Source organism: Labeo rohita, chromosome 20 (genome assembly GCF_022985175.1).
Source record: "Labeo rohita strain BAU-BD-2019 chromosome 20, IGBB_LRoh.1.0, whole genome shotgun sequence".
NCBI lineage: Eukaryota > Metazoa > Chordata > Actinopteri > Cypriniformes > Cyprinidae > Labeo > Labeo rohita.
The window spans coordinates 10,752,611-10,767,073 of record NC_066888.1 but is presented as its reverse complement, the minus strand read 5'-3'; the positions used below and the strand labels follow the sequence as shown (position 1 = coordinate 10,767,073).

At 35.4% G+C, this 14,463-nt stretch overlaps 2 protein-coding genes across 3 annotated transcripts in view; one reads left to right on the top strand and one right to left on the bottom strand.

Moving 5' to 3' along the window:
- trappc8 (trafficking protein particle complex subunit 8) overlaps positions 1-6,879 on the bottom strand; it is a 65,015-nt gene extending 58,136 nt beyond the window's left edge. For both annotated transcript variants that reach the window (XM_051139455.1, XM_051139456.1), the window contains exons 1-2: positions 6,573-6,879; positions 942-1,136 (exon numbers count right to left, since the gene is read on the bottom strand). In XM_051139455.1, coding sequence (XP_050995412.1) covers positions 942-1,136; positions 6,573-6,729 — 352 coding nt within the window. In that variant the 5' untranslated portion in view covers positions 6,730-6,879. The remainder of the gene's footprint in view (positions 1-941; positions 1,137-6,572) is intronic.
- A 2,805-nt stretch (positions 6,880-9,684) lies between these two features.
- LOC127183435 (E3 ubiquitin-protein ligase hrd-1) lies at positions 9,685-14,463 on the top strand. The gene is made up of 8 exons (XM_051139482.1): positions 9,685-10,378; positions 10,909-10,981; positions 11,069-11,160; positions 11,241-11,504; positions 11,579-11,629; positions 12,969-13,077; positions 13,725-13,832; positions 13,936-14,463. Exons 1-8 carry the CDS (start codon positions 10,296-10,298, stop codon positions 14,002-14,004), a joined length of 849 nt encoding a protein of 282 aa, XP_050995439.1. The 5' UTR covers positions 9,685-10,295; the 3' UTR covers positions 14,005-14,463.

Genomic DNA, 14,463 nt, shown 5'->3' with positions numbered 1-14,463 from the left:
TTAATAAAGGCCTTCTGAAGCTAATCGATGCATTTGTGAAAGAAAAATATCCATATTTAAATCTTTATAAACTGTACAAACACTGGTCACAAATTAGAAGTACAAATAAAGATTTGTAAAGAAAAATGTCAGAGGTTTTTGATAAAAGCCAAGAGGAGACTGGTTTCCTTTGCTGTAAATAAAAGTTGGTTCTCACGAGACTAGCATATTTTCACTGGAGCTTAGGCTTCGCCTACGTCATACATCATCCGTCATCCGCTAGAAAGCCACTTTCCGTGTACCAGTGTACGACAGTTAACGGAAGCTAGAGATTACGGTTTATAACGTTTTAAATAGGAATATTTTTCTTACAATAACACTTCAAAACACTTCAGAAGGCCTTTATTAACCCCCCAGAGCGGTGTGGAGCACTTTTTATGAAGGATGGATGCACTTTTTGGGCTTCAAAATCTCATCACCCATTTACTGCCATTATAAAGCTAGGATGGCCTGAGATGTGAGTAAATCATAGGGAATTTTAAATAATGGGGGGTGTGATTATATAGTTTAAAATCCAAATTCATAACGTTTTGTAAAGGTCAATTATTTTGGAAAATAAAACCATCTTCTATGAAGAATGCATGTTATGATATATATTGCTATAAACCAAAATTAAGAATATTGTGAAATATATCGCCCACCCAATTCACTAGTAGCCTACATGTAAATTAACAGACAAAACAGCTGATGTCATGCAGGCTACTTGATAATGCTGACTAACAGTAGCAAGAACTATGTAAACTTATGTTGCATTAGGAAACAATCTCTTAGTTCCTGTTTTTGTTCAGTTCAGACCATTTTCACTTTCCTACTTTAACAATGTGGCAGTAACATAATCAGGTCCTCTATGGACTTCCCCACTTGAAATTGAAGTGAGTAGAAAATTCTTTGCAAGCACTTACCGCTTATGTTGAGGTCGTAGTCTCCAGCCGTGATGACGTTGGCGGGCGACCCTTCAGGAGGCTGGCAGACAGAAACCGCTTGGCTGAGGAGTCTTTGCAGCTCTGGGGTCTGTGGAGGTCGTGTGTTGATCCCAGTCACACTGATCCGGAGGCCCTTCACCACAACCACCTGGTTATTGGGGTCACGTAAGTGACCTACAGTACGGTAAAAGGGGCAAAAAAAAAAAAAGTAAGAAGAAAATTTGCAGGTTCAACTGGTTGGTGTCAAATTCATAACGGTGCTGCTAATTATTCTTCTTGTAGCTAAAGCTTTTTTTCTAGGTGACCAGAAGTCCTTTATCCAAAAATGTATATATATAATTTATTTACACAAAGAAACTGAAGTCTCTTGTGCTCATCAAGGCTGCATTAATTTGATAAAAAAAAAACAGTAAAAATAGTAATGTTTAAAAAATATTATTACAATTTTAAGTAAAAGTTTTCTGTTTTTATTGAATATATTTTAAAATGTAATTTATTCCTGTGATGGCAAAACTGAATTTTCAGCATCATCACTCTGGTCTTCAGTGTCACATGATCCTTCAGAAATTTGCTTCTCAAGAAAAACAGTTTTTATAACCTTTTATAATTATTACAATTATCAATGTTGAAAACAACTGTGCTGCTTACTTTTTTGTGGATCTCTACATTTCCTTTTATTATAAACTTCAAAAGAATAGCATTGATTTGAACTAGAAATTTTATTTAGCATTATAAATATCTTTAGTCAATTAATTGAATGCATCCTTGCAAAATAAAAGTACTAAATTCTTTGGAAAAAAATCTTACTGACCCCAAACTTTTGAACAGAATTTTCCCCCCATTCTGCCGCTTGCTAATTTTTAGGAACATCAAATGAAGTCGTGTTTTTATTTATTTTTAATAAATCATTAAAATGTTTAATCTTGAGACTTTATAAATGAGATATAATATAATGCTTTGATTATTAATTATTTTCTTTTTTTTTATTATATTTAAGACCAGTACAATAAAAATACTTTTAATTAATTATTTGCAATTTATTCTCTTGTGGACACACCTCCAACAAGGTATTTAGTTTTTATTCTCTCTTTCTTTTACAATCTATTACGACTGCCAACTTGAAAATCTGTCAAAGCTGAGGAATAGCTGGGTTTCCACTTAATTTATGACAGCTGACCACCTCTGGACCCCACCTGATCCTTCTTCACCCACCCTTCCCCTTGCAATATGCATGACAGGAACACCCTGCTCAAATATTCACACCCTCTAGCAAACTCTTTCCCATAATGCACCTATGTGTTTTCACTCCACAATTCACATGATAAGCATGACATGAAGAATAAAGATGAGACTTTGCTCCTCTGCTGCCAAGGCATTCCTGAATAAATCCAATCACATCACAGAGGGACAAACACACACATAAAGAGAGCACTGTGTTCATTTGGGTCAACCTAACTGTGTTACCAGCATTTCCACGAATCCATAACACACTGCAACAAATGCAATGTGAGAAATAGGATTTTCTCAGTATCTGAAAGAGTTCTCTGACGAGAAGTGTATTAGTGTAGTCTATGACTGATATGAGAAGTCTGCTTTTATTGTGACATATAAAATAAGTGCTATGTTTTCCCACCATTGCATGATTCAAAACGATCAATACTGTTGATAAATGGGGCGATTCTTGCATTTCAGTCTATGAATGTGATGTTGTAGCTCAAACAGGGATTTAAAGCAGTTAAAGGAACAAAAACTGAAAACAAATGAAGCAGGATACAGTGCACAATATCCCTTCCAGTTGTTCCTGTGTAAAAATGGAACATGATTAGCTATTTAGAGTGCCCCTATTATGCCATTTCCAATTTTGGCTTTTATGCAGTGTGTAATATAGCTGTATGTGTATGTAAACGATCTGCAAAGTTGTAAAGCCGAAAGGGCACGATAAATAAAGCTGTACATCCTAAACGAGTAGTTAGTAACTCAAATTCACAAAACCACGTGGTAACATCTTTTAATAATGCATGCCTGTGGTCTACATTGGCCGGCTGCGAACAACTTGACTCCACCCACAAAAACATAATTTAACTGACGACTGCTTTTTGGGGAGATTTACAGAATGCTTGCTCTTGAAAGATGGCTCAGTACCCAGTTTATCTGAACCAGCTGGATCCACTGAATCACAACCTGTACGTATGACAAATAATAGATGTTTATATTTTCTATTGAGCATTCAAAATATGTAACTATGGCAATGGGCATTTCAGACACGCACTGTACAAGGTAGACCAATCACAACAGATCGGGCCCAACCAATCAGAGCAGAGTAGCCTCACGGAAAGGAGGGGTTTAGAGAGACTTGAATCTCTGAACTGCTTCGAACGAATCGTTTGAGAATCGCTGCAAAATGAGGTGACATTAAATGCATATTTTGAGAAATAAAAGCGTTTTTTGACCTTGCATGCATGTAAACTTACTGTAGGAGACTCCTGAAACAATATTAAGAAAATGGCATAATAGGGACACTTTAAATGTTAATAATTTGTTAATACAATGCCACTTTGTTCTAGTAATTTTGTGAAACCAACCTTTTCCACAGCAAATCCTTCCATGGCACATGCTCTTATGAAGAAAATAGTTTATCACATTTACATTTATGCCTTGACACTTTAAGCCACACTGCATTCAAGGTACACATTTGATCAGTTCTTGCTTTCCTGGAGATTCGAACCTATGACCTTGGCATTGCAAGCATCACATTCTACTGATTGAACTACATGTGTTGACTCCTAACTCATTAACATTTGAAAAAAGGAAAACACACACACACACACACAAATGCCTCTTTCAACCTATTTTGTTTCTAATTGCTGGGCTAACAGGATTTTTTTTTTTCAGTTGTAAGAGTGACTGACATTTTAAGTAAATGGCATCTGTTGTTAAATGTACACTACTGTTCAATTTTGTTGTAAAAGCTTATAAATTATTACGTAATAAGTTCTAACGTACATATTTGAGGTCAAACGTTTACATACACCGTGCAGAATCTGCAAAATGTTAACTATTTGACCAAAATAGGAAGAATCATATAAAATGCATGTTGTTTTTTTAATTCAGTACTGACCTGAATAAAATATTTCACGTAAAAGATGTTTACATATAGTCCACAAGAGAAAACAATAGTTACATTTATAAAAAAAAATGTTTAAAAGTTTATGTTTAAAAATGTTTAAAAAATGTTTTAAAAGTTTACAAACACTTGATTCTTAATACTGTGTTGTTACTGGAATGATCCACAGCTGTGTTTTTTTGTTTAAGTGATACTTGTTCATGAGTCCCTTATTTGTCCAACACAATGCACTAAGAGTCGGGAGGTGAAAACTTTTGGAATCAGGGTAAAGCAAACTTATTTTGTCTTCTGGGAAACATGCAAGTATCTTCCGTAGCCATCTTTATTCTGTTCAAAAGTCAGACCCCCGGCTCTCAATGCATTGTTTTTCCTTCAGAAGCATCAGTGAGTGTTTTAACCTTCTGTAATAGTTGCCTATGAGTCCCTCAGTTGTCCTCAAGTGTGAAAAGATGGATCTCAAAATCATACAGTCATTGTTGGAAAGGGTTCAAATACACAAAAATGCTGAAAAAACAAAGAATTTGTGGGACCTGGAGGATTTTTCTGAAGAACAGCAGGCAGTTTAACTGTTCAGGACAAACAAGGGACTCATGAACAACTATCATTAAACAAAAAAAATAAAAAAAAAAAAAAAAAAATAAACAGCTGCGGGTCATTTAGGTAACAACACAGTATTAAGAATCAAGTGTGTGTAAACTTTTGAACAGGGTCATCTTTATAAATTCAACTATCATTTTCTCTTGATAACATTGATAACTTGATAACGTTGATAATAATAAGAAATGTATCTTGGGTGCCAAATGAGCATATTCTAATGGTTTCTGAAGGATCATGTGACACTGAAGACTGATGTTAAAAATTCAGCTTTGCATCACAAGAATAAATTACACTTCAAATACATTAAAATAGAAAAGAGTTATTTTAAATTCACAATATTACCATTTTACCGCATTTTTGATCAAATAAATGCAGCCCTGATTAGCATAAGATGGTTCTAAGATATTATTAAAATTAAATTAAAAATTAAATATAATTTTAAAAACTTAATAAAACCCCAAACTTTTGATTGATAGTGTATCTTGGCCATTCACTGACTGTCACTGTAAACAACGGCAGTCTTCATAAGTTGAGTCAGGTGATCTGACTGCCAGCCTCTTTAGGATTATCCCATATCCTTTACTAGATATAGGCTGGTGATTAACAGCACAGGCCCAACACACACCTCTAGTACATCCAGTCCTGTGGTAATCTAACCCTCACAAATACAGGCATCTGATCTGTGCTGTGTCTGTCTGACGCTCTGGTCACTAAATGGTCAGGTGAGCGGAAATCAGATCAGATTTCACAAACAGAGATCAAATTCAGATGAATCCAGGTTGAAACCCTTCCTACCATTTCCCTGAGGATCAGAGCTGGATTATGGAATGGACCAGCGGGCCTTATACTATAAAGGGTCTCCAAAGCTTTGTAGCTCCAAAACGTACTGAGGAAGCACCCCTAGTGCATAAAACACAAGACTAGAGTCCGAGCCCCTCTGCGCAAAAGGCCTCATGTTTCTTAACGCACACAGCATTTGCTGATCACTAGAACCATGGGCCACTTGACGCAGATGGCATGAGAACCACTAGGGCACCAGGTTTCTTTGCGCATAGAACTTGTTCTGACCACTAGGGCCCCTGGGCCCCTCAGGATGCAGTGCAAGACAGGGCCCAGAAAACTATACTTAAACTAATAAACATGACCTTGTCACTTGAAAATAGGTCTGCCACTACAACCGGCAGTGACTGAGGGGCCTACAAAGACGTCTGCTGAGGGGCCTCACTGGACAAAGAATCGGCCCTAAAATCTAATGAGCTGCGACCTAGACTAGCATTTTTGAGCATGTCTCTTTAAACTTAGTGAGCTGCCTATTTAAACAGCATTTTAGGGTGCAGTCCAGTTCGCTCTTTATAAAAACAGCATTTTTGGGTAGTGTTTCTCAAAAGCTAGTTAGCTACCTACCTAGGAATCATTTTGGGGTGTTTCTCTCAAAACCCAGTTTAGCTGTCAAACAAAATGGAATTTTTGGTCATGTCTCTTTAAACTTAGTAAACTGTCTATTTAGACAGCACTTTTGGGCGTTTAACAAAATCTAGTGAGCTGCCTGTCTAAACAGCATTTTTGGGCGTGTGTCTGAAAACCTACTGAGATGCCTACCTAGACATCATTTTCACTGTGTCGTAAGTCCTACAAAGCTGTCTTGCTAGAAAGCATTTTTGGGCATTCATCTCAAAACCTATACTGAACTGCTTATCCAGACTGTATTTTCGCATTTGAACGTTTTAAGGGCAGCAAGACAGTTTTAGGCAACGTCTAGGCAGACAGCTCACTAGGTTTTGAGACACAGCCTGCGTGTATGTGTCAGGGAGATGTTCAACAAGCGTATTATCTAGTAGTCATCAGTTGTGATTAGTGATCTGCGGTTGTCCGATCAGCTGGCCTCTTACCCTCGGACGTCAGGCGGCAGAAAGGCCGCAGCAGCTCGGGGAAACTCAGGTTGTTTTTGCGGGTCACTCTCTCCGCATCCTCGCTGCACAGGACGGCCACCATCGGCACGAACGAGTCCTGGATGAACTCCTGCACTGACTGCACGCACTGAGCCATGAGCGCGGACCTCGTCTGTTCTTCACCGAGCTCACGGATCTGCTGTTGAGTTGAAAACAAACACCTCCTTTACTGACAGCCGACGGCAGACATGTTGAAATCTACTGCTGCCTGCTGATCGATTTTGCCCAAGAAGCTTAGCGGCGGTCAGGTGATTTGACTTCCGCAATGACATAAAAGCTCTGCGTCTGCCATAATAAAAGCCCTGACGTTAACCTCTTTACTTTCGGTACTAAAGATAGACAAAGGCATACTGACACGTACAAACTGTAACGTTAGTCCGTTACTGATAACAAATTACATGACAAAATTGTAGCAACGTAATCCATTACATTACACATTTTAGATAATATAGTCGGACGACCTTTAGATTACTTTTAACCTAACTCATTTATCACATTGATTTAAATTAGGGCTGTCAAACGATTAATCGCGATTAATCGCATACAAAATAAATGTTTGAGTTTGCCTAATATATGTGTGTGAGCTGTGTGTAATTATTATGTATATATAAATACACGCAAATTAATGTATATATTTAAGATAAATATTTTTTTATATAAAACTTTAATAAATACATATACTTGTAAATATTTCTTACATATATACGTGAATGTGTTTGTATATATATATATGCATATATGTGTATACAAACATATATATATATATGAAGAGTTCAGATGCAAAAACAGGCTAAATCCATCTGACGTCTTTCTTTAAAAAATGCATTTTTATCAGGCTCAGATGTATAGGTTTCTATGTAAGTACCGATACTTCTGATTGGGCTGAGGCTGGAATTTAGCGAGTTTGAAGAAAAAGTATTTGATGAACATATACTGTGTCGAGAGCATTCACTCGATATCATTATCTCATTTTTGACTGAGACGGCTTTTAGCTGGTTTTTCATCTGAACTCTTCATATATACATATATATATATATATATATACATAATAATTACACTGAGTACACATACATATATTAGGCAAGCTCAAACTTTTAAACTTTATATATTAGGTGAAAGAGGATCAGATAAGCAAAAAGTCTGTGAATTCATGAATTCATTTAATCTAATTACAAGCAGTGTTGGGGAAAGTTACTTTTAAAAGTAATGCATTACAATATTGAGTTACTCCCTAAAAAAGTAACTAATTACGTTACTTACTTTTTATGGAAATGCGTTACATTACTTTTGCATTACTTTTTAAATCTTGCTTGTTTGTTTTTAATATAAAAGTTCTATTTTTGGCAAATGTAAAAGTGAATTCACGGCTGTGCAGTAGACCGCAGAAGAAAAAATGTCAACTCTTCAGCAATATAAAAAAAGAAAAACAAATGTTAGATTATCTTGAGTCATTTTTGCTTATTAGTATGGTTGAATTGGATCATTAAAGGTCGGCAGCAAAGACATCGGTTAATAAAATGGTATTAAATGCATTAAGGATATTTGTATTATTTAACATATTTAATTACTGCAAGTTTGCATCATATTCTGACACTGTTTTTATTCATTTTGAGGAATACAGAATGTTTTTTGTGAGTGAGATGAATTAATGCATGTTCACATTTATTCTTGAACTAACATCTTACTCCCGATTTCTCAACATGGGGAAAGGAGAGCTTTTAATCAATAAATTGGGGGGGGGGAGTAATTGGCACTACTTATTTGAAAAAAGAAACTTAGATATTTTCTTGTCAATTAAAAAGTAATGTGTTACTTTACAAGTTACTTGGAAAAATAATAATATTACGTAACTTGTGTTATTTGTAATCAGTACCCCCAACACTGATTAGTACTTGATTTTTGGAATCTGATAACATAAACTAGATGAAAAAATCAAAATATTGAGGAAATCGACTTTAAAGTTGTCCAGATGAAGTTCATAGCAATGCATATTACTAAAAAATAAGTTTTGAAATATTTACATCAGGAAATTTACTAAATATCTTCATGGAACATGATCTTTACTTAATATCCCAATGTTGTTTTTTTTTTTTTTTTTTCTTTTGGCATAAAAGATAAATTGATGATTTTGACCCATACAGTGTATTGTTGGCTATCAGTGTTGGGCAAGTTACTTCCAAAATGTAATACATATTACTAGTTACTGTCTTTTCAAAGTAATTAGTTACATTACAATATTACTGTCTCTGAATTGTAATGCCTTACACTACTTTTAAGTTACTTTTGAGTTACTTTCACCAAAATATCCACAGAAGTATGACCACGCATTATAAAATACCAAAATGTAGTTTATTGCTGCTCATTAAACATCCAGTGGAGGGTAATGAGGTAGAGCTATATAGCATAAAATTATAAAATCATATTTAGATAGGCTACCATATAAGTCTACATTAACGTACTTGTAGTTTAGGTTAAACACAGATAAGCACAAAATTATTACATTTATAAATAAAGCGAAATGTTATAATGTACAAACAATAAACAGACTATTTTGAACGGTTTTCGGAGCAAAGTTGCTAAACAAGCCAAAATGAATTAGGCTAATTGAAAGGGAAACTGAAAGCAAACGCGTTGTTCTCACGCAGCCTACCTCTCTCATTCGGCATGAATCCAATTAAATGTGTCCATATTTGCTATGTATTTGAATGCTAAACTATGATTTATTAGTAAACCAGGCTTTGTACTTATAAAAATCGGCTGCAAAGTTTGCAATACTGTATGTGTGTCCGTGAGGCGCTGGCGCGATAGAACAGCAACATGAAATGAATATTTTACACGTGGATTTTTTTTCTCTGGTGCTGTGTGTTGGTAAATTCACTACTTAATTTTGAGTTAAAATATGTTGTTGTAACTTGCGTTACCCAGATTGTAACGAGTAATATTATTAACCAAATTTGATTAGTAATGCGTTATATTACTGCGTTACAGCAAAAGTATACTACTGTAATATTATTACTTTTGTAATGCGTTACTCCCAACGCTGTTGGCTTGCTACAAATATACCCCTGATACTTATGACTGGTTTCGTGGTCCAGGGTCACATATAGAGTGCTGAATCAACACAAAATTAGTGTTAAAGAGTTAAAAAGTAGAGATAAGTGAAACCAAAAGTTACAGCTCTGTCAGTATTAACCAGAACTGTGATTACGTGTCAAATGAATTGATTGATATCACATTGGATAAAACTCTGTTAATTTGTACAATTAAAAAAGCCAGTAGAAAAATGTAAGTATATTAATATAGTCTAGCAAAGCTCACTTCTCCGAATCAATTGTCGCAGTCTGTTTCTAAAGCAGGTAGATTTTGAGTTGCCTAAAAAGCTTGAAGTACTATATAAGACACACCTAATCATTTCTGTCACAGTCACTGAGTCCCATCACTTAAGATTTGTTTACTAAATTAATACCTTTCAGGTTAAGCTGGTTCTATATTTGTAATCATAAAAGGAAAGTAACTGAAGCTGGAAGCAAAAAGAATACACTCCCTCTTTATGGTCATAAGGAAGTTGGGCTGTATTTACTAAGCGGTGCAACCTAAAAAAATAAAGATATCAGCTGATCAGCAGAGACTAGAGTGCCAGCAGACAGAGCAGACGATATAGACATGTCGGCTTCAGAAGAAGAGTGTCCTGTATGCAGGGAAAACATTCAGAATCCTTCTCAACCGTCTGCATGCTGTGGAAAAGTGTAAGTGTTGCTTATATTTGACATAGATGGGGATTTTGATAACTTCGCAGTTTACAAACATACAAACTTGTGGATCAAACTTGTAGGTTTGTTAACATAATGTAACATTTGCTAATGTGAAGTTTACAGTTTTATTCAGTGATGCCTTGTGTAAAAAAATGTATATTTGTAAAATATATTTGATACACCATTGTAAATCAAACTCATTTAATAAATCAAATTTTCTCCAAAAAGTGCTTTGGTAGTTGCAAACAGCTTTTATTGTGGAAATTTATGTTATTTGCTATATTAATGAGTTTTTTGAAATGTACTGTGCATTTGCAATCTCTCCTTATCCACAAGCACATGTCATTTCTGATAAATAACCTGAGCATTTACTGGCAGCGTAAAGTGAAAGTATTTCTGAAGGGAAATTCCATCACATAATAGGCTAACCAACATTGCAAACCAATCTGTTATCGTCTTGTCGATGGTAGTTGATTATTTTATTGTCTCACCAAGACACCCTTTGTCCCTGTCTGTACTTCCAGAATTTGCCAGCGATGCCTCAATCAGTCTTTTCGATTTAGGCCTCATTGTCCATACTGCAGAACCTCATTGGTGGTAAGTACATACATACCCTGGTAATGTGTGTCTGTCTGTGAGTGGAGGTCATCAAGAACTGCACGCTTACGAATATTTTTGTTTCAGCCTCCTGGTAGAAGGAGCCATATGCAGCAAATGCTGCCAGGGGGTGTTCAAACATTCAGTTCAAGAAGACCTGTTGGCGCAAACATACAGAAGTAAGTCTCAGGCAAATTTCATTATTTAGTGCATTTTCCGTCAAACTCTAAAGCATTTATCATTTCTTTTAAACAAACAGTCTCCTCGGCCAACTTCAAAATTCAATGCCACAACAAGCAGGCATTGCTGCTCAAGCTGCCCCACCACTCGCCCCGCAAAATCGGCCCGTTCCTTTGCCTCGGAACAGAGCTCCACTTGCGAATTTAATTGCTGCTCCACAACCTGCACCCATTAATGCTGCACCGATTGGTCTTATCCAACCCGCCCCGCCACCTGCCCCAGCTCCACTGCCGGTAAACCACGTCACGCCCCAGGAAAATTTGCTGTCTGCCCTGGATGAATGGTAAGTCCCATCAAGAGGATAATTATGTAATTGACACTATGGTTAAGATAACTCATATTTTGTTTCATTCACAGGCCATGGCAAACAGAGATCTCTCTAATGGAGATGAATCCACAACCTCAGGGGTGAGGACATCTTTTTATTCACTTCTGTTCAGAAACACACTGTATTGCCAAAACCATGCGGAAGTTTTCTAATTAACTTCTAATTAACATGTTTGGTCATTTCAGTAATTCAACAAATGCTAACCTTAAGGTACACAATGATCCAATCCAAATACTTATATGCTTGTTTTTTGTTTAGTTTTTTTAATAATTTGTATTATTTATTTATTTTAATGAATTTATTTATTTTCATATACATTTTATTTATTATTTATTTATTTTAATCTTATTTTTATTATGTATTTATTTCTACATTCCTTATACTGTTTATCTCCAATTTTTTTTTAATCCTATTGAGTTCCCCTGGAAACCTGTGCTCTAGATGACTGTACCTGGAAAACGGCTTGGAAAACCCCGTAGTTGTGCATAAAGTGAAAATGAAAGGATTTTACTACATCTCTTGCTAAACTGGTGCTTACAACACTTTTTAAACTTTTTGCCCAAAATATAGTGTACATTCCCATGACATAATGCACCATTTACACAATCTGAAAATCAATAAATATTTATCTATTTTGGCGTATCATTTGGAAAGATAATCAATCAGATCATTATTAAGAATAAAGGTACTTTTTCTTGGCATCTGTGGTTCTGTAAAGAACCATTAACCTTTAACCATTGCACAAAAGGGTTTTATAGCGATAAAGCGTTCTTTAGATTATTTGGGGAACCTAAAATAATTCTAAAAATGATTTCCCATTTTAAAAGCTTTATTTTTAGGAGACTTGTATGGCTTAATATAACACAAATGATGTCTCTTACTGAAATATGTAGTAGAAAACCCATAAAAGATTGACACTACTTAAAAAATCGACATTTTATACATATTTTGGACTATCGGGGCGGTCACCATTATTTTGATGGCATGAAATGGTTGCGCTTAGTGAGCTGGTGCTACCTGTTGCTATTTACCGCAACACAACTTGGAAAATATTGATACGATGTCACATTGTGTGGCTTTTGGTTGTAATTTTCAGTCGAAGGGCAACAAGAGAAGCGATGCAAGTCTTCACTGCTTTCCTAGCGGTATGAAGAGCAGAAAACAATTGGAAGATGCCTGTGGACAAATAAAACTTCCTAAAGACCTGCGTCTTTGTTCTCTCCACTTTAGAACTTTAAAATAACATAAATCTTTCATGAATTATCTACTACATATTTCAGTAAGAGACATAATTTAGTTTATAATTAAGCCATATAAATCTTAATACCCAGGGTTCCCTTTAAGCATTTTGTTAAGAACACTAATACAGTAAAATACAGTATTTGACATATACTTATTTTCCTGAGTTTTTCTTTTCAGTGTTACTGTGAGGACTTTCACATGTCCGTACTGCCAGGATAATGGACTGGATGAACTCGATCTACTTGATCACTGCAATGAACATCATGCCAATGACAGCACACGTGTGGTCAGTCACCATTCATGTGTATAGATCATGTGGTTCAAATATCCAATCATGTGTTGAATTAAACTTACAATACCTTCATTTGGAACACTGATTAGTTTCTTTCAGTTATATTTAACAATTAAGTGAGTAATTCTTACCTGTGGTGTCAACAAACCAAATTTCAAACTGTTTTGACAATTTTGAAACTTGATTACAAAACACATCTATTATTGGTTGAAAAAAACAGATTGTCCCATCACAAAATCACACTATTGTTCGAGCCAATGTTGCAAAAATCTAAATATTGAGAAAATTGCCTTTAAAGTTGTCCAAATGAAGTTTTTAGCAGTGCATATTACTAATCAAAAATTAAGTTTTGATATATTTACGGTAGGAAATTTACAAAATATCTTCATGGAACATGATCTTTACTTAATGATTTTTGGCATAAAAGAAGAATGGTTAATTTTGACCAAAACAATGTATTGTTGCCTATTGCTACAAATATACCCGTGCTACTTATGACTGGTTTTGTGCTCCAGGCTCACATATTTTAACATCCCCAAATTACACTCTTCAGTTTTGAATGACTCAGTATTGCTGACTGCTACAGTATCAGAAACAGAGAAACACTCAAGATTTTTTGTGTGCCCTCTGGCGCCCTCTAGGTGTGTCCAGTGTGTGTGCAAACGCCCCACGGTGATCCACAGTACTACAGCCGCAACTTCATTGGCCACCTCAACCTGCGCCACTGCTACTACTTGGATGATATAACTGTAAGTCATGTACATGTACACAAATCAAAGAACTTTTCCCCAGTAAATGTATATTCACACACATCAATGTTTAACTGTAATCCTTTATTTCTCTGAACCACAGAATCTCCACCAGAGTGATGAGATGAACTTTCAGTGTGCAATTCTAGCATCATACAGAGAAAATTTTTAGATCTCATTTTCAGAAACATCACAACAAAGCTCTCAGTTGTTTTTCTGGACCACCAAAATGCTTTGGAAGAAGATTCTGAACCATGAGGATATAAACAATTGAGAAATCAGTCCAAGATATACTGAAGATGTGATATTGAAGGATTTTACCAATGTTATGTAAAATATAATATGCGGTCAGATTTATTGAAAAGCAACAGAAAATGATTGATTATATGATTAGGAGGTATTTTAAGAGGTAGTGTATTTTCATATGCCCTCTCATGCTTCTTAAGTATTGATCATGCCTTTAAAATTACTAGTCGTGATTTATCTGCCAAAAACGTTTTGCACTTTAGCTCTTCTTGCAGTTTCTTTACAGATACAAGATTTATAGCATGTGATTTACACATATGTTTGTGATATTGTTTGTGGGTATACTTTTTGAAAATGTTTCAATGAAAAAAAAACAAAAAAAACA

Coding starts and splice junctions, on each gene's coding strand:
- LOC127183435 (XM_051139482.1), top strand. CDS start 10,296: ATGTCGGCTTCAGAAGAAGAGTGTCCTGTATGCAGGGAAAACATTCAG. Junction 10,379..10,908: donor TCTGCATGCTGTGGAAAAGT/GTAAGTGTTGCT, acceptor CTGTACTTCCAG/AATTTGCCAGCGATGCCTCA. Junction 11,630..12,968: donor ATGAATCCACAACCTCAGGG/GTGAGGACATCT, acceptor TTTTCTTTTCAG/TGTTACTGTGAGGACTTTCA.